General features: G+C 42.3%; 1 protein-coding gene across 20 annotated transcripts in view; it reads left to right on the top strand.

Moving 5' to 3' along the window:
* nfixb (nuclear factor I/Xb) overlaps positions 1–26,071 on the top strand; it is a 169,832-nt gene that overhangs the window by 35,952 nt on the left and 107,809 nt on the right. For 15 of the 20 annotated variants that reach the window (XM_078797252.1, XM_078797250.1, XM_058049564.2 and 12 more), the window contains one exon: positions 21,315–21,846. In XM_078797252.1, the coding sequence (XP_078653378.1) occupies positions 21,315–21,846 (532 nt within the window). Of the gene's footprint in view, positions 1–20,734; positions 20,806–20,850; positions 21,079–21,314; positions 21,847–26,071 lie in introns of those variants that run through there. The other 5 variants (XM_078797253.1, XM_058049551.2, XM_058049561.2 and 2 more) reach the window with 4 other exon arrangements.

Genomic DNA, 26,071 nt, shown 5'->3' with positions numbered 1-26,071 from the left:
CTCCTCCCATTCTGTGTGGAAGTGGTAAGCAGAAACACTTCAACCACCCAATTTACTTATTCCAAGCTTAAGAGTTAGCTCGGTAGCGACTGTCTCTTATCAATGTAGATTTTGACAATAAGGGCGTCATTCCATGTCTACAGGGCTCTACTAATAGTCATGAACAGGTTTTCTATGCTCTAACTTCAAAATATTGAATCCTACTTTGGAGAAATTCACTTGTGGGTGGGTCTGGAACCAATTAACCGTGATAATTAATAGTTACGGAGGATAACCTTTTATTATTCTCCAACATTTACTTCAAAAGCATTAAATTTGACAATTTTAGGTACAGAACCTGTTTAACTTGACCCTGTTTATGTCGACATGTCCTGGTCCACTGCGTTGAAATTTCTCACAAACCAGTTACTCATGAACTAGTCGAGGTTAATCTAAATTAATCATAAAGATAAAGCAGGTCACTGCTTAGAATGGGCGTCACCCAGTCAATGTCTTCGTACGTATATCCCTGACAAGACACTTGACCCACCGAACTCGAACACAGTGCTGCCCACACTAATGAATGAATTCTTGGTGGTGGTCGGAGAGGTTGTAGGCGCGAAATGGCAACCACGTTAACGTCGGACTACCCCAGAGCACCTATGCTACAGATGTAAATGAACACCACCAGTATGTGACTGAGTGAACGAGTAATGGGTTCACTTCATTGTGAAGTGCTTTGGCTGCCTAATAAAAATCAAATCCATCATTATTATATACATATCATATGCACGTGGTCCTCGGGTTACGGGTTTTAGTGCAAGTCGGACCTTATACCATATGTAAATTATATCTAAACCAACTCCACACTGTACATAGAACACATAGTACAGTAACGGCGCATGGAATCCATGACTCCTCTAGTATTGCTTAGCATTCATCCATCTTTCCTACGCCGCTCGTCCTCACTACGGTTCATTAGCATTCAATAATCTTTATCCTTCATGATGGCCGTGATAGTCAGAGTGAAACCAAAACATTGTCCAGTTTCTCCTCTCACTGAGCTATTACTAGTTCTTGAACAAGTCGAAGAACCAAAATTGTGTTCTTGTTAGCTTATGAAAACGCGTTCCACCATACTGGTGGAACACCGAACATTGTAAACAGAGGACCACATATATTTATACACTACAGAGAGGAAGCAGAACTGGAGGTAGCAGACACGAGGATACTGAGGTTCTCAATGGGAGTGACCAGGATGGATAGGATCAGGAAGGAGTACATGAGAGGGACATTACATGTTTAGAGGTCTTGGAGATAAAGTCAGAGAGGCCAGACTGAGATGGTTGGGACATGTCCAGATGAGATGGCAAATATTTTTGTATAAGGATGCCAGGTAGGCCAAAGAGGAGGTTTATGGAAGTAGTGAAGTGAGAGAGACAGGGTTGGATGGAGGAGATTGATTTGCTGTAGCGACCCCTGAAGGGAAAAGCCGAGAGAAAAAGAAGTGGATACACAAGAGTGTATTCTTCTCATAATATTGTCTTAAAGATTCACCGATGAGACATGAAAACCTCCATCTTGCCACATTTGGAATGGGCATCAGCTGTTATGTGGAGATGTTGTGTTTGTGCGGTAAGGCTAACTGACACCGCCATTGAGGATGGTTGTCAATGATTATGAAATGATTGTAACTTAAATAAACGTTGCTTTGTGTTTAGGACAGCTTGGAAAATGCTGGTGAGCGGGCTTTGTTCTCACTTGGAGTACATTTGAACAAAAGCCAGTAACAACAAATGGAACAAATGTTGACGGTAATTCACCCTCTGTGCTTGCTTTAATCAGTCACATTTCTGACAAACTGAATTATAATCGAAGATTTAAAGATGCCTTTTTTTTCCCCTCCACAATGAAGACAAACGTTGGTCTGTGTATAGCTGGGAGAGCGCCGTATTGGTTCGTCACAGGTTGACAGAAATAGACGGAGTTGTTGTTTCAAACCGATGGCGGCCCATTCAAGGTCACTTCAGTGTGGGCAAAGGGGGCACGTTGTCTGGCCTGTCCTGCCTGTCTGTCTGACCTATATCTTCCTGCGCTAGCTAAATATATTCAGTACACCCCCTCATTACAAAGCTTCCAGATTAATCTGGATGAAATCTGAGCTCCGGTCGTCTCTGGGGGTCCAAATCTTGCCTTCTAACTTTTTCCCTGAGGCTGACGTTCTGTCATTCTTTCTTTTCCACACCCATCCTGAGATGTTGCCAGTACCGTGTTTTTGGAATAACATGCATATCCCTTACTTGATGAAGGACCAGACAAATGTGTGGACACACTTCCTCCTGTAACAGGAGGAGGAAATTAAATGTATATGTGACCGTCAAATACCTACTACTGCGCAGAATAAGAAGACGGTGCAGGAGGGATCAATGTTTCTAACTCAATGACTTTGTCTCTATATTTAGCAAGCAAACACTTGCTTCTGGACAAAAGCAAGACTGACATGAGACGTTCCATCATCTTTCTTCTGTCATGTCTCTTTTTTTAGTTACATATTTTTTTGCTTTTCATTTTTTTCCACTCACTTTTGCAAATGCATCATGGCCAATTATGCAACGTTATGTCATTACGTCATTTCCACCCCAACAATCCACCCCAGTCAGATATAGATTAGTCTTGTGCGAATTACTGACTGCTTTATTGTCCTTGAACGTGTATGGCTTTCAAGTGGTAGGTCAAGACCCAAAAGTGGGTTGTGGGTGTTTGCCAGGGCAGAAAATAACAATTTAATGCACCTGGCATTTTTGTCTGTGGTCTTGGCTTGCTACACCTCCACCAGGTGCATGGCAAGGTAACCACCAAACCATTGCAAACAGTCGCCTTAAATATAAGATATTTGAAATGTTTTAGTGGAGAACCACTGGTGTAGAGGGTGCGGCCAAAAGGAGAGCTCCTCCCACTTTTATACTGTATTTTCTTGAGTGAGCAACCACAACTCTCAGTCACTTTCATTGTACATGATGTACAGCTCATATTGTATTTGCATATTGTGTCTTTCTTTACGGAGATGCTCTTCAATTTGCATCGTTGTTTCTTTTGTTTTGGAGTTTTCGTAAGAAGGGGAAAAACTGGAAATGACGCAACTCGGCCATTGCCGCAGGGTTTGGAGGGGGAGGAGCGAGCCGCGCCGTGACACTGTAGTATCGTGAAGCCTTAAGTCAGTGGTTTGTGGCTTTTCAGCCTCCTTGATTTCAGCGTGCATGTCTGAGCTCTGATTATGTATATATTTTTTTTTAACAACAAAGCAGAGAAAATGAGTTTGAAATATTTGACTAACCGCTAATCCGTGGCTGCTGATTGGATGAGCAAGGAAAGGGGAAGGGGTCAGTTTGTCAGTCAGTGAGAAACGAAGTTCAATTGTGTTCAGTTTATACGTTGTGTCATGGGCTGCACGGTGGTCGAGTGGTTAGCACGCAGGCAGTTAGGAGTTCAAGTCCACCCTCGGCCATCTCTGTGTGGAGTTTGCATGTTCTCCCCGTGCATGCGTGGGTTTTCTCCGGGTACTCTGGTTTCCTCCCACATTCCAAAAACATGCTAGGTTAATTGGCGACTCCAAATTGTCCATAGGTATGAATGTGAGTGTGAATGGTTGTTTGTCTATATGTGCCCTGTGATTGGCTGGCAGCCAGTCCATGGCGTACCCCGCCTTCCGCCCGAAGACAGCTGGGATAGGCTCCAGCACCCCCCGTGACACCCCCGTGAGGATAAGCAGTAGAAAATGAATGAATGAAGCTGTGTCATGTGTTGCAGCTCCAGACCATACTGGTTTTTTGGGTTTTTTTTTTTTAATACGAGAAGGCAAAATGGCTCTTTTGGCCAACCCTTATAGGGGTGCTATCCAGAAACCCTTCCTGGGCCACAGAACCGCAGTTAAGGTCATCTGTTGTTCCATTCCATACTTACAGTATATCAAGCTATGGTGGTTGAGGGGGGACATTGGGTAAGACGTCCACTTCATCGCCTGGTTCTGTAGTGCTGCATGAGCCAGATCGTCAACAGGTGCAGGAATAGCATGGCTGTAGTTGTGAGAACTATAGTAAAAGTATCTGTCTGCATGGCTATTACCCCTATGATTACTGCTATCACTGTAATACTAATGACAGCAACAGAGCATGTAAACACACCATGCATGCTAGTGAGTGTGGATCTTTCAAAACTCTCATATCAGAGTCCACAATTGAGTGAGTCAGAAACATGTACCGAACTGCACACCTGATGAAGCCCGAGGAGGAAGTTGCAATCATCGGGTGTCTTTTGATGATGAATTGGCATTGGTCTTTTTTTTTTTTACCAATTCATTGGCTTCCCATTGAAGTTGCAGCTGGAGAACAAGACATTGGTTTGATGGCTGATTGCACTTCAACTTTCCAGAAGTTTTTATAATCATCATCATCATCCGCATTACCTCATTTGGCCGTTCCAAAAAAACAGCCCAGGGTGTGTTGAGCCACGTGTGCAGGGTTTCAGGCTTTTAATGATTATTAATGTCTGCTTTTCTTTAACTGAGGATTTGATTACAACACGGTGAAAGCGAAAAGGCATTTATGGGGTTAATGTATGAAGGAAAATCTTTTCCTGTCTTGGGGTGGGTGGAGAAGCGTTGACGCTCAGAGGCTTATGAACCCGCAAGTCAAACAGTAATGAAAACAGTTGTGACCTGATTTGGAGAGCCCGGGAACGTCAAGTTGACGTTTTTGCTTTCTTAGGCTTGATTGTTTTCCTATTTTGTCCATGTTACCTCTCCTTTCTGTTAAGGTAGCTAACAGGTCCACCCTGTCCGGTAAAGACTCGCTGTCACCCCAGGGAAATAAGTGCTAGGACTGACTCGTCAGAGCAGGAAGCTGGCATTTAGCCAAGGCTGGAAAATCTATACGCTGTTGCATAATATAACATATCTTTACCTCGGCTGAACTCTGAGGAGGCCCAGCCGCTGGAAGCAGACAGAGCAGGGTGCTGGGTGCTTGTGTGCTGTTTAATGACTACGTCTGTGGAAGTGTCTTTGTTTGGCATTTTCAGTGTTCATTTTATGACTAGCCAAATAAACCCTTGTTTTGCTTTTTTTTTTGTTATATATATATATTTGTGAAGATCAGAGTGAGAGTTCAGTGGAGGAGGCCAAGCGGGGCTCAGGGTTATACTCAAACACAACTCTGCGGCTTCTCCCTTCGGGCCAGCCAGCCAGTAACTACTATCCTGCTCCAGCTGCACCATAATCTGGGCCTGGAATCAGATATAAACTTTCTGCTCTGTTTCGGCCCAAAGAAATAACTTCAGGATGCGTGGAAAGTTGCATATTTCAATGGAAATTTGAGTAGCAGGGTGAGAATTGGGAAGCGGTGCTGAACCCAGATTGATCAGATTTATTTCGGTCTGGGGACTCTCTTACTCTCCATTCATTATGACGGTTCATAATTTAGCTCCGATCGCTGCAGTCAACTACCGACTTGCGTTATTTACCGTTTGAGGAGTGGATGCTCCAAAGTTTAATATCCTAAAAGTTGACATTCAACAAAAAACTCATGCGGCGCATCAGTTTTTATTATGATGAAAATATGTACAGTCATCCCCTTGTTACATTAAATTACATGTTACATTAAAAAACACTGCTTCCTTGCTCTATCGCAGTCTTTCAAACATGTGTTAAAAAAATTAATAATCGCAATTGAATATGGCCTATTAGTCAAAATATTGAAAGACAAGTCAAATGTAATATTACAACTGATGTGATATTACCTGATATTGCATCACCTTAACACTGGTTAACACTGGACATTCAAGTGGAAAAAGTTATCCTCCTATTCCATGTGGAAGTGGTATGTTTTTGGCATCTTACGTTGTCCTTCTTCTTCCTCAGTCCGTTTTGAAACGCTTTAAGTTTAGAACAAATAAATAGGAGGCTAACTAGTTAGCTCGGTAGCTTGCTGTGGGTGGCAACGGTCTCTCATTAGTCCTGCATTGTTTATTGATTATTTATAAATTGAATATTTTTGTATTTGGAGCATATCAAACCTGTTCAGAACCTTTTAAGTCTGTGTTTTTACATGAATAGGTCTCTTGACATGAAGCAGCACCCATGTAGTCATTGTTACATTCGTACGTCTTGCCTTGCTTATCATGGTTAGTTGGTTCCAGACCGTGGTAAGTCATATCCTGCAAAGTAGGATTCGATATTAATAAATGAAATATTTTTGTAGTGTACTTTTTTGCCATTATTAGAGCTATGTACACATGAAATAACTTAATTGTCACGTTTGCACTCCTATTATTCTTTTTTAAAACATAATGCTAGTGCAGGTGCTAGTGTGAGATCACTGTGGGGATGGCAACCTTTCACAACTAGTTAGCTTCCAGTTTATTTGTTCTAAAGTTAGCGTTTCAAACAGAGTGAGAAAATAACACAAAATAAGAAATCAAACTTACCACTTCCACACAGAAGGGGAGGAGAACTTGTTTTGCCATGGCTGACTACATGCAGTGTTAAGGTAATGGAATGCAATGTCATGTCTCATTAATGTTTTGTTATTATTGACGCCTGGTGGCCAGAATACTACATATAAGGGAGCGATATTCGAACGGCGATGTAGCGAGGGACGACGGTATGGGAAACCCTGGTTTGAGTCCATGCTGGCTAACTTCTCGTAATGATTCAACTGTTGGTTATCGCTTTTGGCTTCTGTTGTGTTTTTTTCCTCTCCATTTGCACACCTGAAAATAAGTGTTTGAAAGCGAGGAAGAGTTAGGAGTCATGTGGGGACCACAGATTGACCGTATATTGCAGCCAGGCGTCGGAGATTTACGATGAAAGAGAATAGGGATGCGTGGGCGGGAATTCAAAGGTGCATGTTTTTGTAATACTTGGAGGAGCTCAAGGCCTTGAGAATGGAGTGGAAAGTCAGGGGGAAAAAAGTGTTATTTCTTTCCCTTTCAGCTCAGGAAAGAGGGAATTTGGCGGGAAGGAAAGAAAAGGGAACTTTTTTTTATAACCATATTACACTGGAGTGTAGTCTTATCTTTTTTTCCCCCGTTTTCTAGCCACACAATTAGTGTGATTTACTCATGGTCAATCAGTGCGTGACGTGTTTAAACAAATGAAAACGAAAATTTAAGACAGATTGTGTTGTTGTTTGCGTTCTCCCTTTCCTTGGAAGCGGAGTGTGATTAAAACAGACGATATAGGCATATTGTATTTCCCAGGGGATTGGAAGGAATGCAAATGCATCATAACCATATTATACTGGTTTGGAGTGCCGTGTGTTGCCAAGAGACTAAGGTTTCCTTTAGTTACATTCAAAGAAACCTTAGTCCCGAAGGGGCCAGAATCACACAAAAGGATATCTGACACTTGGACTATCATTGACATTGCATACAATACACGTGTACTCAAGCTTTTGCTGCATAAAAACAGAGGAAGCACCCCCATATACCGGCGGCACCGCCACCCAAAAAAATATTCCAGCCTTTTGTTTGTGTGTGTGGATGTGTGTCTGAGCTCCGCAGAACCCGTTTGGCATTTTTGTTGTGAGGGAAGCATGTTGCTGGTGGGACAATCCCTCCTCTGTTAAAACAATGCGCTAGTTGTCCTCGCTAACCTAATTACTCCCTCCAGGGGGAGAAAGGCAACAGCACCAAATCCCATAGTTAGGAGCACTGATCTGAGCCCCTGCGGCAAAAAGGCCTCATTCATTTCCCTCCCGCCTTCAAGTTCAAGCACACACTTGATATTTTTCACTCATGTGCAGTTGAACTGGTTTAGACGTTAAATATGCTCCAGATTTGTGTATGACGAGTGCTGCTGCTGACATAAATGTTTCTGAAGTTACCCTGAGAACCACAATTAGTTGAGTGCAATGACGAGTCATGCATGCGCAAATTGCCAAAATGCAATTTCTGAATCTGAAAAATCTGAATCCATCTTGTTTAAATCATTGAATGTTCTTCCATGGCTCCCCGTCTGTCATGCCTTGCAAAGCTCTCATCTTTCGCCGCTGCATGCCGTCACTTGTTGGCACTAGCTTGCCGCTTTCAAAATGTTGATACTGTCAAATCCGTCAAGGAAGTCGGCATAGGAAGGCGGGAAATAGGTGTGTGTGTGTGTGTGTGTGTGTGGTACAAACCCAGCCCCCCCCAACTCAAAACAATATTTCCTCCTGCAACCTGCAGCCTCATTTTGTCTTTCTTTCTCTATGGTTTCTCTAATGACATTATTTTGGTACAGTTGAAGGGTATATTTTTCATTTCAGCATTGGGAGGCTCAATGAAGAGAAACATTTTAGTTCCAAATGAGTGTGCATTTAATGTGGTTGTGCTAAATGAACTGTAATAATGTGTAGAAATGAAAATTACAATAGGTCTGTAATCACGGACTTGAGTCTGTAATTTCTATATAGCGCCAATTCACGACAATACAGTTATCTCATGGCATATGAGCATGGGCTTGGTGACGGAGGCAAGGAAAAACAGACCCAAAACTGGGTTGAAAGTCGGTGTTCAGGGACAGGGGGTAGATGGAGAGGAAAAAATAGGATGGAGGGGTTGAGCAATTCAGGAAGGGGATGAAGGTCTCACTACAACTCAAGATGTTTTCTTCAATATTTAATAAATCATGCTATATCTCTAGGCTGCACGGCGCCGAGTGGTTGGCGCGCAGGCCTCACAGCTAGGAGACCAGAGTTCGATTCCACCCTCGACCATCTGTGTGGAGTTTGCATGTTCTCCCCGTGCATGCGTGGGTTTTCTCCGGGTACTCCGGTTTCCTCCCACATTCCAAAAACATGCTAGGTTAATTGGTGACTCCAAATTGTCCATAAGTATGAATGTGAGTGTGAATGGTTGATTGTCTATATGTGCCCTGTGATTGGCTGTGATTGGTTGGCGACCCGCCTCTCACCCGAAGACAGCTGGGATAGGCTCCAGCACCCCCGCGACTCTCGTGTGGACAAGCGGTAGAAATTGAATGAATGGATGCTATATATCTGTTGAATTTTTTCCTGATTTTCAAGCATAAAAATGGCAAAAACAACTAAAATACAAATACAAGGATATCAGGAGACCAATGCTTTTTGTTTCCATAGAACAACGGCATGAATGGAGTGAGATCTTATGTCAGTCATACAATGACTGGAGGCACGGCAGGTATCATACACACGAGTGTAATATAGTGGAAATTATATTAATAGATTGCCATCGATTTTTTTTCATTCTAGAAAGTAAAAATCTTGTTGATCCCATCTTGTTTATCGTCTTGTCTCATGACACCCCTAATATGTAGTATTCTAGGTTGATGTATGCCCAGAAACTCCCCATTTAGCAGTATTTGGATAAGGAGAAACTTTCCAAAAATACTATTGTGGCAGTAGAAGTGCATTCTTCATAGATCAGCAACCCCAAAGTCGGGGGTCGGCAACCTGCATGTGGCTCTTAAGCCTCTTTGTTGTGTCTCCCTAGTATTTTTTTTAGCACCCGAATGGGGAAAATACGCATTTTTGTCATGAGTTTTGAAAAAAAATATGACTTTCTTTGACTTTCTATATACTACCAAGAGTACGAGGTGGTAAAATGGGTCTTTTGATAGTAAAGGTTACCGACCCCTGCCCTAAGTCAATAACTAATGTTCTGTTGTTAACACACACTTTCTTATCACACAACCAAAAAGCTCAGTTTTACCCATCTGTGTGAGTTTGTGAAAATTATGCGATGTAATCTCGTCTCTGCCACAGATAGATTGTAGTCCTGTGGGTAACACTGGACTGTGATTTATGTGAAGGTTTGTAAAACGGGATTGCAATTGACTTTGACAGTCGACCTTTCCATTTCCTTTCCCTCGTTCTCTCTATGCCCTCTACGTCTCCTTTTTTATTTTTCTTTATTTCATTTCTCCCCATCCTTTATCAGGACTCGTGCAGACACATGCAACCGCACCTCTGTTAAATATTCAGCCCTTAGTTGGTGTTTTGTATATCCGTGGAGGACGGGTTCGGGGTGGGGTAAAGGCCTACAGGCAGCACACTGAGCTTCCCGCTTCAGTTACAACCCGTGCAGGTAACACCTGAGATGTTTTCCAGGTCTTCTTACCAATGGCTATGTGTTACTTGCCGGGATAGGAGCCATATTAAAGACATGAGGCTTTGTGGCGGAGGTGGGGTGCACAGACGTGGAGGGTTGCGAGTTTGAGAAGCATTTGCATAAAGGGTAGGGCAGCATGCCCAATGGTGGAAGAGGTTGGCATCACGCCTTTCAGACTGGCACAGAGGAAAGACTGGAGAGACAGAAAGAGAGGGGGTGTAGTCAATAGTGCAGCCCTTGTTCAGGGAGAGGAGGTCCCCGGTTGTTGGCAGGAGCGCATGCTAAATCTCTAGTTTGCTTGTGTGCTAGATTGTCCCTTTATTTGTCTGATTGCAAAGCGTTCAACGCTGCATTAGCAGTGGGCTTTATTTTCCTGCAGCCTTTATTCAGATGAGAGATTTTCTCTCTCTCTCTCTCTCTCTCCTTGGTCTGTGATTGTTGTTTTGCATATGTGTCCGCCTTTAGTTTCAATCAGCACATCAGCCGTTTTTTTGGAGAACTTCCTAGACTGGATCCAGACTGCTCTCAAGCATCTCAATAAGGTTAACAAACAATTTGATTTCGCCATATTCCAATGTGTTTTCAACAATTTCCAATTTGCACAGGGCATACAGATAAATACAGGCCTGGAGACAACTGCAGAGAGGCAGCCAACTCATGATCTGTGTGTGCGTGTGAGTGTTTGCATGTGTGTGTTGTCCTCAGCGTCTCACAATGCTATGCTGTGCAGATGTCATAGTATAGGGAGTGATTATTTAGCACTGGACTGTTATGTTTGGATATGTGTCGATGTTTTCCTCATACATTCATCTATCTATAGCCCTCACTCATTTCTCATTTTTAGCCCACCTCATATGCACCCCGTCTGCCAGAGGATAAGAAAATGTAGCAGGAAGGATAGTGCTGCCAACTTAGTGGCATTGTCCCAATATTTGTCGAGTCTTTTTTTCCACAAAAAGCGACTTGCGACAAAGCCTCTCCAATAGGTGAGAAGAAAATGTAGCACGAAGGATCAGTGCTGCCCACTTAGTGGCATTGTCCCAATATTTGTCGACATTTTTCACAAAAAGCGACTCACGACAAAGTCTCTCCAATAGGTGAAATGTCATTTTAGTGTATATTCAAGTTAAGAAAATGTAGCAGGAAGGATCACTGTTGCCCACTTAGTGGCATTGTCCCAATATTTGTCGACATTTTTCACAAAAAGCGACTCACGACAAAGCCTCTCCCATAGGTGAGATGTCATTTTAGTGTATATTCAAGTTTAGAAAATGTAGCAGGAAGGATCAGAGCTGCCCACTTAGTGGCATTGTCCCAATATTTATAGACATTTTTCACAAAAAGCGACTCGCGACAAAGCCTCTCCAATAGGTGAGATGTCATTTTTATGTATAGTCAAGTTAAGAAAATGTAGCAGGAAGGATCAGTGCTGCCAAGTTAGTGGCATTGTCCCAATATTTGTAGTCATTTTTCACAAGTTAAGGAACACTGCAGTAGAACATATTGGTACGTTCAAGGACCAATATAATTCCTGACAAAAAAGATTAATGAATCAAAACCATAAACAGTAAAAAATGGTTAGCATGTGTTGCTCATCTCACCGAGCAGCAGGGGTTTCTATAGGGTGGGCGCCAAACCCCATCTCAAAGCACTCACAGGTGGCCAAAGGAAGCAACAGAAAACTGCAAGGTATTTGTTGTGGTTTTCTTGCGTTTCACTCAGTTTTGTCTCCGTTATTCGGTATGCAGTTACACACCAACATATTGAGTCCAAATTGCATTGAGTGTGACTTTTTTTTAACATTGGAAAAACAGGATGCAGCAATTGCAGATTTGAGTCGCATAAGTTGCCTTCCATTAACTTAAATATTTCAGAGAGATCGTCAGAACAGGAAAAGGGCAGGATCAAGAAAATGCAGAATGCACAGTTACGAAGTTTAATGAGGAAGAGCATTTTCCACCGTTAACGCCATACTTAAGAGTGGGCGGGGGCCTAACAGCAACAGCAAAGTGATACGTATCCATCAGTGTGATGGAAAAAGAAGGTGGAATGTCTTTTAGTCGTGCTAATAGGGTGTTAATGCGTTCATAAATCAGTCATACGCCGCACCTGGTGAAGTGGAAGAAGGTGGAGACAACTCTATATTACTCATTAAAAAAAAAAAAAAGCTAAAGTATGCATTTCGCACACATAATGTGAGATAATCTGGAGGAAGTCTCCAAGTATGATTTATGCTACTATGCACTCTCCTCGTTAGAGTGGGTGTCTTTGGTGTTTGATAAGAGAAGTGAAGCCCTGCAGCTTCACAAGTTAATACTTGCACCTTAAGATGCATTCCCTTTGAGGCCGTGAAGAAAATATGAGGTCACATCACCCTCATTCGAGCTTATTAGCTACAGATTTTCTTACAGATATCTGATATGATCTAGCACTTCATTAATAATACCATTGGCGTCAGCGGCTCTTCCCTCAAACTAATGTCGTATAACGGTCACGTGGTTCTGTCACAATAACACATTTTGCTGGTTGATGATTGTTTTTTTCAATAATTTGTCCTATACCGTATTTTCCGGACTATAAATCACACTTTTTTTTCATAGGTTGGCTGTTCCTGCGACTTATACTCCAGAGCGACTTATAAGTGAAAAAACTGTTTATGTTCCGTAAACACTGGACACCTTTTCTGTTCATGTTTATTTTTGTGTAGCTGAATAACCATTGTGTTAGCATATCTTACACCTTTTCAGCCTGTTCTATTTTTTTATTAATGTTAGAACTTGCCTTCCAAGAGGACGTAATGTCTGTTTTGGCCAAGTAGTTAAGTAAAATAAATGACCTGTAAAAAATGCGACTTATACTCCACTGCAACTTTTTTTTCTCCCGAATTATGCATTTTTGGCCTTGTGCGACTTATACTCCGGAGTGAATTATAGTCCAGAAAATATGGCAACTATTGAATAACGAATAATGTTGATTAATAATGATGAAGTATTGAATGGTTGCATTGTTTTTCCAATGTAGCGAGCAACACTGTCTGTGAGCGTGCACCATTTGGAGTTATTTTGTTTATCTTTACATCGCCGACTAAACACATCAGTAAGAGTTGGCTGTTGGGACAAAGACTCTGCTGCACCTCCAGCAAAATTTTTTTTTTCTCTCATCCGTATGAGCTATCGGACCCTCGCTGCCTACGGTGGGAGATATAAGGTGTTATTTTAAATCTATCACCTTCCATCAAGTCACAACTGGATTATAGAATCAAAAATAATGAATTTGCTAAATGCAAGTCTTTGTTGCAGGTCAGGCGCATCGTGTTTACCGATTGCACAGCTGGTTTTCACCAGAGTAGAAAATTAACACCCACTGACAGCCAAATGCTGCTAAAAGCTGGCTGCGGTTTTAGAAGTTTGTCACATCTACCAGCCTCTTTGGCAGGATTAGTTATTTGGATCCTTTCTTTCAGCCAGTAGTATTTTTTTTTTCCTCTCTCAAATTCACCGCTGTTATATTTAAATCTAAAACATTAGCACAACAAATCACATTTCAGTCCAGCGGAGGCAGTGTGAGCAGCAGTCTGTTGGCCGGCATGGTGAGAAATCAGTCATGGCTGTTGGAGAGCTGAATCGGCCTTGCGTGTAGCCACTGGCTCACACAAACACACACACACACACACGCGCATCACGAGACACGGGCTATACATGCAAGTCAACTTCGATTTTATACACTTGCCGTTATCTGGGAAAAATCTGTGTGTGTTCCAATACAGAACTGTACCTAAAACTCCAAGCTAAAACCATACATGGTAGGCTATTCATCCCAATTCATTACAGCATTCTCTCATGTTAAAGTATCAATCAGATCAGTTGTTTATTTGAAAAAAGACAACCTAGAAGGATCTGCAAATAACTATTATTTCCTCATTTGATTAATTGGAAGCTTGTTTCCATTAATCAAGTAATCTTCTAGGCCTTCGACAGACCGAATCAATATGAGCCAAACACAAACATATTCGGAAAAAAAGCAAAAATGTCAATCACTGTTTTCCAAAGTAAAACTTAAATATTTAGTTTTGCCTAAAAACAAAAATAATAGGTCTACCTTCATGGATGACTTAAAAATATTCCCATTTGATCGGCTGAAATCAGAGGCTATTGGAAAGAAACATCACTTGAATATCAAAATAGTTGCCAATTAATTGTGTAATGCGGTTAATCGATTAATTGTTGCAGCTCTAAATTGTGACTACTCACTAAATATTGCAATAAGTCCCTCCTGCTACATTTTCTTCTTCTCTGGCAGACCATGGGCGTTATGTGGTGTGTTAAGGAGCAGAGTTATGTCATACATTCCCCAGCACCGACCATGTTTGTCTATCAAAACTCATCATTGTTACACTTGTTTTTTTTGTGCACCTAAATATTCCTGTATGCGGCATTCATGTTGGATCTTGGTGTGTGTGTTCATCAATACCGTCTTATTCATCCCAAAAACGTTTACATGTCTCAACACGTGGCGTAAATCCTTAGCAGAAGGAACCGTGGGTTAATTACATTCACAGTAATTTAATCGCAGTTGGAGCTGGTAATAGTCCCCCTTTTTTTTAAAGTATCTGTATGGCTTCATTTGCTCTTCAAAGTGCAAGAATAGAATGTGAGAAGCCTGCTGATTAATGTAATACTCCAGTGGATGGAGGTGTAAATAACAGGGTAGAACAGGTATAATAATAATAGGTATAAACAGGGTAGTCAATTCAGCTCCGGAGGTTACAGCGAGGTATCTTTGTCTGACTGGAATGTGCCGTGCGGGCCTCCTCCTCCTCAGTCGGTTGGACGGTGGACCACCCTGGGCAAAGTTAGCAGGAAGCCGCCGCAAATTGCTTACAGATTTTTCACACATAGCAAGGTGCGGGTTTTTTGAACTTCGATGAGTACAAGTCATTCAGGATCTGAATGCAACGCTTGCTTGCCGCAGCGATAAAGAGTGTGGGTTGTTCTGGGTGACCCCCCCCCCCCCCTACTAATTCAAAATGTGAACGTGTGATGACTAACCAGAGTGGTAACTGTGTGTGTTACCACTGGCCCTGATTACACAGCACTCTGCACTGCACTGCATCAAGGAAACACCACACTAGCAGTGTTTACCACTAACTGGCAAAGACAACAATCTCAATAGTTTATTACACTACTCGCACTCAAGCCGACTTCCTGGATACTGGCTCTCAGTCAGATGAGCTCAGGTCAAGGGGACTGGATATCAGCTTCCGTCCAGGGTCAGGGACACTCAGCTGGGCAGGAGAGGGCACAGCAGAGTCCCACCAGCACAGAGCCGCACTAATGAAGGGCTGGGCGGCTGGCGGCTGGGCCTCAGGTGATGCAGACCGTTTTAATTGGTCTAATGAGATGCAGCGAGGTCAGGTACCACAAGGAAAGACAGAACAAGGGTTTACACTGAGACAAGAAGATACTTTTTTCCCCCACTTTATGAATGGAAAAGTGGCTAAAATGTACGGTTTAGGAATAAAGTCCTATTATTATTATTGTTAGTGTGGTAACTTCCTCCTCCATATCATGTTGCATATTTCAATTTTGGGTCTATAATATGCCATCAGGGCCAATAAAAATAAAGCTGTGTCCCGCAAATGGCCCCTGGGTCGCACTATGGAGATCCTTGATTTTGATGATCTTCACTTTTAATGCTGACATTCAAAATAAAACTGTTTATTTCAAAAAACAGGTGTCTAAAAATTCAAGCACTGAACAGAACACATACATCTTTAATATCTAATATTATATATTATTATTATATATCATTAATAATATTTTTAATAATATATTAATAATATATATTCATAATATATTTTATTTTTAATATGTTGAGAACCAATAAAAATTAGCTGTGGGACAAAAATGGCCCTGAGCCACATTTTGGACACCCCTGATGTATATAAAATAAAATAACCTTCTTCTCAATAAATCCAATATCTTAAGTGCTAATCTGAATAATCTAAATGGCTACTAAATAACCTCAATTCTTAATAATTTTATGGGGAAGAAATAAACCAACTGTTTTAACCAAACAAGGAAAAAAATGTAATGTATGCATAAAAAAACAAACATTTTAACAGAATCAAGCCAGATTTAAGACAGTGTTCCCCTCCACAGTGAAAGAGTTAATCTGAAGTTGGCAGGTCCGCCGTCTCGTTCAGACGTGCGGAGAATTAAAATAAATCACTTCATGTCTTTTTGTCTGTCTCCGTGGACGCTTGGAATCCAGCAAAAAAAAAAAAAACAACTCCAAAATGATCAGATAAATGCGATTAAAAAAATGTGTGTGACGTTCAAGACATCACAGCGATGTAGCGCACATCCATGCAGGTTTTCTGGGGGGCTGCGCAGTCTGCTCCGTGGGCCCGCTTTGTGGACTTGAATGAGCGCACATTCAACGTGACACCCCGAAACGTGCGGTTCATTTTCCTGCCACGCAAATTAGCGGCATTTACATGTGCGTCACGTCGAATTGACGGAAGGGTTTTTAAAGATGCACAAATGGGTGGCGAGGGGAAACAATTGCGAGGTGGGTGTCTCTTTAAAAAAAACTAAAAAATACAAAAAAAAACAGATTTTTGGGGCGGGTTTTGGGATATTCACGCGCACAAGCAGGAAGTAAGTTATATGTATTATTTTGCCAGTCTTTAATAACTTTCCCTTCATAGTTAAATATTCCTGGCGACGTGTATGTCTTTAAATACTTTACCGTTAAAATCCAACCCGGAAGTCCTACCGCACTGGGTCAAAGTGGGTAGAACAATATGATACAAGTTTTTGTATCGATCGATACCAAGTAACTGCAAGGGCATACAGGTATGATAATGATACCAATTCTTTTTACAATGTTTTCCAGATTATTGAATGAATTTATGCTTACAATGAAGCAAAATACATATATCAGGCAATAAAATGTAATATAATTAGCAACACACGTAACAACATAAGACAATGTAACAATAGCAACTAAATAACAATTATATAATAATTTGAGTAAAATATAGTAATCAGTGCAAGACAATAAGCAAAAACGAAACTGTACAACAATATTTAAAATCGAAAATTGAAAAATATCAACCTCGATGCTGATGTTACATTTGTTATTTCCGCCGTCTTTATTCCTAATGGTAAAACCACAGACTGCTTGGAACTGATGATAAATCCCAATTCAAGCTGAAGTGCGAGTCCATTTGTCCTAATTTAATTTCCAGGTAAAGGGATTAACCTGAAGCCACCTTCTGTGTGTTGTTTATGTTGGCTCCAGAACCCTATGGAGCGGCTCTATGCATTTAGTAAGTGGGTCTGCATGTAAAGCACATCCACTGCTGCTCACCCACGGAGGGTTCCACTTTGTCGCCTTCCTCCCACAAGATTTGGCATTTTAAAGCGTAAGGAGTTATTCCTGGAATGATACATATATACGCCGTGTTGTCAGGGAAATAGCATAGCTAAGGAGAATGACTGAACACCCTTGAAGTCACATTTTTAGTGACATTTCAATGGTGGTTTATTTGCATTTTTGGCAGGGTCGCCCAGAAAGCCTTCATTTTGTTTGAAAGGTATCACATTCAACTGCCAGTTTATCTCATGCTGTTGAGTTTCCGGATATTTGTTCTGCAGGTGGCGGCAACAAGAAAATGATATATTTAACGATGAAGCCACCTCTCTAAACGAGCACAATGAGACTTGTGAATCATTTATTTTTCCTTTTATTGGCTTCTTTTGTTGCTTTATCTAACTTGGCATCGGTCAGATGAGCTGAGACCCGAGGCGAGGCGAGGATGAATACGGAGGTGTGAGGAGTGAGAGTCGGTACTCCATCAGGCCCCGTATTGGCTCCACGTTCCCTGTGATGAAGCTCCGGGAAGTGTTCCGCTGTTTGTAATAAGACCGGAGGTTTTTATTGGTGGGACAATGTTGGCTGGTGTGGTCCATGTGTCAGCCTGTGTTTGCTTCATGCAAATTTGCTTTGATTAAATGAGAATTTTAAGCTTGATGCAAGCCCCGGCATGTGACCTCGGCGGAATCGAATGAAAATGAAACTCTGAGGTTTGTGGGCGGTATGAAATCATTTGGAATGGCAGATTTGTTTTAATAATTGGCTCCAGCGGTCTATGGTATGCCAGCTATTGAATGGGGCAGCCCAGGGGTGTCCAAACATTTGCCGCCCATGCAGGGAAAATTTTGCAAACCAACCCATGAACTGCAGATGTGCATCTCAGCTTTAAAGTTTTTTTTATAATACACTTTTTTTTGCTCATTTGCCAATTTTTTAATGTTTTTTTATATTTACAAATATTTTCATTTTTTTCCAAAATAGTTGGGCTGTATTGCCATAATATTTTGACTTCAATTTTTTTTATTTCTTTATATGCTAATGTAAAAAAAAAAGATAAGTGTCTAATATTCTTGACTTTTCTAGTAATATACTTGCCTTTTTTTGCCCCCATTTTTGCTGGTTTTTTTGGGTTGTATTTTTAGAAAAAAAAACTAAACAAAGCAGCCACACTGCGGGCGCCACTGGTTTGGCTTTTTCTGTTTGGGACCAGACTTTACAGTTTCCCTTCTCAAATGTTGCCATTCTTCACAAATTGCTCTCCATTTTAAGTCATTTCCTGTAAATTTCCCAAATTCATTCATTCATTCATTCATTTTTTACTGCTTATCCTCACAAGGGTCTATGAGGATCTATGGAGTCTATCCCAGCTGTCTTCAGGCGAGAGGCGGGGTACACCCTGGACTGATTGCCAGCCAATCACAGGGCACATATAGACAAACAACCATTCACACTCACATTCATACCTATGGACAATTTGGAGTGGCCAATTAACCTAGCATGTTTTTGGAATGTGGGAGGAAACCGGAGTACCCGGAGAAAACCCACGCATGCACGGGGAGAACATGCAAACTCCACACAGAGATGGCTGAGGGTGGAATTGAAGTCGGGTCTCCTAGCTGTGAGGCTTGAGCGCTAACCACTCATTGGCCGTGCAGCCATTTTCCATATTTATATATAAAAATCTCCAGGTGAATGGTGACAGCACCACGCTTGATTGATAGCAACGATTCAGTGCATTAGCAGTAGGTGCTTGGGTCTTTCCCTTATTTGTCTTAAAGTGTCTTATTTGTTTGCATGGGAATATCTCCGAGCAGTGCAGGTGTGTGCCCATCAATGACGGAAGACCGTTTCGCCTGAAATCGTCGTGAGAGTTTTCGGAGGATGCGTGTAATTTTTTTTTGGAATTCATCGGTAACACATCACACTCTGCTGAGCATTTATCTTGTGTTGAAACAGCTGAGGCAATTTTGTTTTCCCCTTCCTTGTTGCCCTCCTCTCAAAAATTGGTAACCGTATCTGCATTTTAGTGTGTGTGTGTGTGTGTGTGTTTGTGCCCCCCCAGTTTGTATCGGTGCCTCGGAATCATCTCGCCATTCATGCGTATGCGTCTGGTGTGTGCGCAGTGGGTTTGTTTCCCCCTCTTTGTTTGCTGTGGTAAACCGATGAGCAGATGCGGGTGGTGCTGGTCTGGAGGGATTCTGAAGCTGTGCGTCCGTCGCTGTGCCATCCTCTGCCAAGGTGGCATTATGCAAGCGGTGCAGCGGGCTTAGAGACAGAGAAGCGTAAGGGGGGGGAAGAGGCGATGGTGGCCATGCTAAAGATGGAGACAGGCTGAAGGCTGCAGGGGATGGGGGGGGTTGGTATAGGGTAAGACTTACTCCCCTGAACTTTGTCTTCGTGTCAGAGTGGAACTTGTCAATTTGGCAAATTGTGCGGCGTCGGACAAGGCTGCACAATCCCCCCCCAACCCCTCCACCTCTCATTGCCACCACCAACCCTTCCTCCTCCTCCTCCTACTCGTCACCCACCTCCCCGCTCTCCCTCCGTCTCTCTTCCCTCCCTTTCAGCTCTTGAAGCTAACGTATTGGCTGGGCTTCCAGGCGCCGCGTTGCCAAATAGGTGGGCCTTACTCGTGCTGGCAAAGGCTCAAGCAATGGTTGGGGAAGGAGCGCGGCGAGGACGAGAGACAGCGAACGAGAGAACAGAAAGAGAAAGAGAGAGAGTTGGAGAGAAAAGGGGGGGAAAAAAGAAGCGGCACTCGGCTTTGCCAGCGGTCGTATGCGCTCGTCCAACATTGATTCGGCTCTCTATTCCCCCACCCCCGCCCCCCCACCTCTATTCTGTGCTCTGCCCCCCTGCCTCTCTGTGCATGTGTGTGTGCGTGTGTGTGTGTGTGTGTGTGTGAACCTTGCACCGGGCCCTGGGATCAGAACAGACACCACTACCAATTACTCCTTGCCAAGGATTTTTTTATTCAAGGGTTTTTTTTTTAACTTTTTTGGATGCACCAAGGATGGTTTAATTTTCAAGTGCATCATCTCTCTTCTTTTTTTTTTACTGTTAATAATTCTATTTTTACTGGACAATCCTTTTTGACATTTTCTGCTTATTGCGGTGAAACCTGAACATTTTTGGGGGTTTTAAACTCAAATTATTTTTGACATCCCCTCATTTTTTTTTGCTCTCTCTCCATTAATTCTCCAATCTTTGCCAAACCAGCACTTGCTTTACATTTGGGAGCACAGGAGGAAAAAAAAACTGTTGCAAGAGATTTTTTTTTTCACTTTAAAAGCTGTGCCAAATTTATGATGAGAGTGCAAAATGGTAACTACCAGGCTGTCTGTCTTCTTCTAGCTGTGTGCTGTTCTGTCTGCTTTCAGTGTGTTGTGGAAATGTGAGTCTGCTTGGAAGTCTCCTTTTTTTTTGCATGATAGCGCAGAGACAGGAAGTGGTATGGCTGATCTTTTAGCGGCACATTTCAGCAGTGGTCTTGTGGCGGCAAAGCTTGGCGATGGTGAGCGACCGGTGTGTGGCAACCCTGGCACAGGAACGCTATGGCGAGATCTGGGCTTTGTTGCCCAGAGATATGTAGTGAAGGTATTATGGTACAGCCGAATAACTTGTGCACACTGCTTCAGCTTTTCCATTTGCTGTCTTTTATTATTTGTATAAATGGAGACATATTTTCCAGAGATGCTGTTTTGCTTCCATTTTATTAAAATAATTTGACTTTGTAGTGATGTAGTCATTTATTTTGATGCATTGTTAAATATTTATGCACACGTTTCCTCCCTCAATTTGTGCATTGAAACCGTTTCCCTCTCTTTCACCAGGATGAATTTCATCCCTTCATTGAGGCCCTTCTCCCCCATGTCCGTGCCTTCTCGTACACCTGGTTCAACCTGCAGGCCCGTAAACGCAAGTACTTCAAGAAGCATGAAAAGAGGATGACCAAGGATGAGGAGCGCGCGGTGAAGGACGAGCTGCTGGGGGAGAAGCCAGAGATCAAGCAGAAATGGGCCTCGCGCCTCCTCGCCAAGCTCCGCAAGGACATCCGACCCGAGTTCCGGGAGGACTTTGTGCTCACCATCACAGGGAAGAAGCCGCCGTGCTGTGTGCTGTCCAACCCCGACCAGAAAGGCAAGATCCGACGTATCGACTGCCTCCGTCAGGCCGACAAGGTGTGGCGGCTGGATCTGGTGATGGTCATCCTCTTCAAGGGCAGCCCGTTAGAGAGCACGGACGGGGAGCGGCTGGTCAAGTCGCCCCAGTGCTCCAACCATGGCCTGTGTGTCCAGCCGCACCACATTGGAGTGACGGTCAAGGAGCTGGACCTCTACCTGGCCTACTTTGTCCACACACCAGGTATGTGCTCCCTATACAGCAAACACATGACCTTCGTTCGCTAACACCCAGCAAACTAGCAACCACGTCAGCTTCAAAGTGCTCCTTAGGTTGATATTTATTTCCAGTTTGAAGAGATTGTGAGAATTTGACAGTAAGGATTAAAACCTGTGTTTACCTAGAGACATGTTTGCTGTGGTATATTTGTTCAAGTATTTGCCCGCAAATTTGTCTAAATCCAAATGTGCATGTTTCCCAGCACCATCTGTAAACACGAGCATCTGCAGACCTGTTTATCTGTGTGTGTGTGTGTGTGTGTGCGTGGTGGACGTGCGTATGGGTGAATGTGTGTGTGTGTGTGTGTGTGTGTGCAGCAGTATGTCATTTGTCTGTAATCCATGTGAATGTTTTTATGAGATTGCTGTGTATCAGTAGCAGTGCGATGCGTGCAGCTTTCTTTTTTTATTTGCGTCTCTACGTGTGCGCGTGTGTGTGTGTGTGTGTGTGTGTGTGTGTAGTGGTCTAGAGAACGTTGTGACAGCTGGCCTGATCCCAGGTAGTTTAGGAGGCAGGGAGAGTCTGTCTGTCTGCAGCCTCAGCCTGAATGCATCCAGCTCAGCTTTCTTTCCTCTTACAGCCAACACACACACACACACACACACACACAGCAGCTCTTCTTCAGTCCCAAACAGCCTCTTTTGCCGGTCAGATAATAAAAACAATGACTTATATTGTATTGTAAGAATATGATTTGTTATATTGTATTGTAAGAATATGATTTGATGCCATGTTAGTCTGTCCTTCACTTTGTGTCTCTACTATGTGTCCAAATATAAATACATACACATTCATTTAATAAAAAAAAACTACCTCCTACAACCAGTAAATTTCATAGCGCGACATCAACATGCACACAAATATCGAAAACAAAATTAGCTAAACTATTGATGGTCATGCAAAAATAATAATAAAAAAATATTTGTTTTTGGTCTTCAGAAATAAAATAGCTTTAGCGTTATTGAAATGAATAATATGAATTAATGCAGTTATGATTTTTATTTTTATGAATTAATGCAGTTATGATTTTTATTTATCATATTATAAATATATTTTATGTTGCATTATATTATATATTGTATTTATGAGTGTACTGTACGATTACTATATTTTATATTACAAAAACAAGGATGCGATGTTACAATACAATAATACTATTACAATATTATATAATATACACACTCAGATGTGCATATGTATTGTATACATACACAAAGACGCACACTCACTTCCCTTTTATTATTATCCTGGTTTCATTTACTGCTGACTGGCCTCCAGTTGCAGGGCCTTAATTCTCTGCTTGGCAGGGAGGTGCAACCTTCCTCTGTGATGGAGAACCCCATGCCAGGCTCTTTTCAGCCCAGTGTGTTACACTGCTTGAGTTTGCCGGGCCTCCGCGAGCGCCTCTTCCTGTTCCACAATGTGCTGTGGTGAACTGCGTCTCAGATTAGCTCCCGGCGCAGCCTGGTGCCCCCTCGGAGTAAAGCCTTTATTTACCCAGTGCCAGAATCCGGCAGCCAGTCAGCCCCCATGCATATGCTGGAATAGCATGCTTTTTCATACATATGTAAGCATTGAAGCATAGATTTTATTTTTTAATTTGCGAGGAACACTACACGCTGCATGAGTGCTCCCTCTCCAGATCTTTCTTTTTCCATAAGCACCGTCTGTCTTGCACCTTGCACAAAACAACTGGAGCAGAAAGTGACTCAAACTACACGCGCGTCCTGCTTGTTTTTGTTGAAATGTGCTATTGAGCTCATCAGTCCGGAGGCGGGGGGGGGTTTAACTGGAGTTTACATAAGACAAACAGAGCGTGTGTTCACGTTAACCTTTAGGGTGGCACTTTTACACTTTTATTCTTAGCCTCTCCGTTCCAGGGAGTCAGTTGCCAGGCCTGATGATTGGACCACAGCCCCTTCCCCGCCCCCCTTACCCTGTGAGTGTTTCGGAGATCCTGTCTCACTGTCGCCAGCTGCGGGGGGGTGCGAGTCTGCTTTCAAGTGCTGTGATTGACAGAACGGCAGATACTCCCTCTTCTGTTTATTATCCATCTCTGCATTTGCCCAGTCAAAGACTCAGTCCATGACTTAGTAGGCTCAGCGGTTCGAAACAGTCTACTGCAGTTCTGCAACCTTACCCCCCCCTTTTTATGATGAATTCATATATTGTCGTGTGCTGCTGATTTATTTTCGCCTCTGTGATTCTGCATCTGAAAACGATAAATAATGGCTCTGCAATGTGTGTGAAGTGTAGGGCATGCGAGAAGAGGGGATTGAGGGGGGGGGGGGGTTTCTCTTTGAACACTTTTATGGAAACTAATGTTTGGCTCACCACTTGGGCTCCGTTCTGGACCCGCATCCACCCAGAGGCTGAGATCAGGTCATGTTCTCCGAGCAAAGTGTTTGGTATTTGTCATTCTTACTCATCCGCAGAGTTCCAGCATTAGTCATGTTTAGAGTCCAGGCTGTCTCATACGGCTTTCATTATGATAAAAAGATGTTTCGGAGTTCAGCTGCGATGTCCATTCAAACCAAAGAGGTGCCGGGGCTACATCCCAAAAACATCCTTCAAGATATTCATATATTCATTAAGACATCAGGACTCATCTTTAATCCACAAAAAGAGGAAGACCAGATTGAGAAACCAAAGCCTTGCATGTATCCTCAGCCAAAACGTAGATAAGGTTCTATGGTTTTTCGGATCAGTTTTCGGAATATTTCCATGTAATGATGAGAAAGGAAAAATATTCTTTTTCTTGGTGGTTTTGTGCAGAGCGGAGATTTTTTTTGGACGGAGAACAAAGTTGTCCTCCAGTGTTCTAGCATGGGTGCGTAACCCGGGAGTGTTGGCGCCATAGGAGCCGACTATATAACGCTTCTGGTCCGTCACATTATACTGAAACAGTCATGGGCGTCGTCATTTGGATTGATGACACCAATAAACTCAATGGCGTTGGTGGGACTTGGACACTGTTGGGGTTCTGGAAGCACTGTGGCACAGGGGGTCCTGGATTTGGCAGTTTTACAGAGCCTGCGGTTTTTCCAGCGCGTGTGTCTCCGTGTTGTAGAGGGAGGGTGAGAGAAAGGAAGAGTGGAGTGTGCGGAGTGTAAGGAAGTGCTGGTAAACAGATGATTCCACTATGATGGAGCTTACACATGAATCAGTGGAAAGAAAGAACGGTTAACTTCCACTGAACTTCGGCCATTTGCTTTTAAAATAAACAAAAATGCTCGTCTTTTTTCACCTCTAAATATTATAATACACAAATTGAACCACTCAAATGTGTATGGGTCCATTTTGGACAACTTTATTAACAATTTTTTAAGCCAATGTGACTCATTTAGTAACAGGAGTGAGTTTTTAGCCCAGAACTGGCAAATTGGATATAAAATAAATGAATTTATTGTTGCAGACTTCTGATTTATATCATATAAAAAGCTTTTGTTTTTACTGTGAATTATTAGCATCAAGATTTCAATTGTTTTTGTGCGTAATTCTCCCCATTTTTGCTGCATTTTTTGGTTTAATTTTATTTCTCACTGTGCCTAGGGTCGTAAAAAGCCCTCGGCACACACTTTGGACACACCTGTGTTAAGGTACCAGGACTGAGGCACAACTAAAGTGCCTAAAATTCAATAAAGTTTTCTAAATAAGAAAAAAAAACATTTCTGAATTTAAATTATATTTCATGGTGAAATATAACTTTAGGAATCAGGGATCGGCAACAAATGTCTTTTTTCCTGTGTTCAAGGTAGTTTACATGTAACTTAAAAAAAATTATTGATTAAATATGTAATGAAATCAATATGCAGGACACATTTTATTGATATTTTTTACATTTCCTGGGGTACAAATGGCACCGATTCGGTGGAATAGCACTTATATCGCATGTCTGACGGTTCTATACACCAGTAGCGGTCCATCCTGCTCCACATGCTGTAATTATCCAGTTTAGTGAATAAAAGAGAACACGTTACACGTAATGCTGTGTGTTTGATTACATTTAATTTAATTTTGAAACAAAGGTCAGGTTTTAGCTTTACAAATAGAAAAACCCCTTGTAGCAGAAAATGATTATTGGATTACCTTTATTTGCTAATTTCACTGTACAGTGATTTTTAATTATTTGTATAATTAAGGTTAATGAATACGTTATGCTGCATCTTCACTATTAAGAAGCGCTATC

This window comes from Doryrhamphus excisus, linkage group LG16 (genome assembly GCF_037039965.1).
Source record: "Doryrhamphus excisus strain RoL-2023G ecotype Guam linkage group LG16, RoL_Dexc_Guam_v1.1, whole genome shotgun sequence".
Lineage (NCBI taxonomy): Eukaryota > Metazoa > Chordata > Actinopteri > Syngnathiformes > Syngnathidae > Doryrhamphus > Doryrhamphus excisus.
The sequence above is the reverse complement of the archived record's forward strand: the minus strand, read 5'-3'. Positions and strand labels throughout refer to the sequence as shown.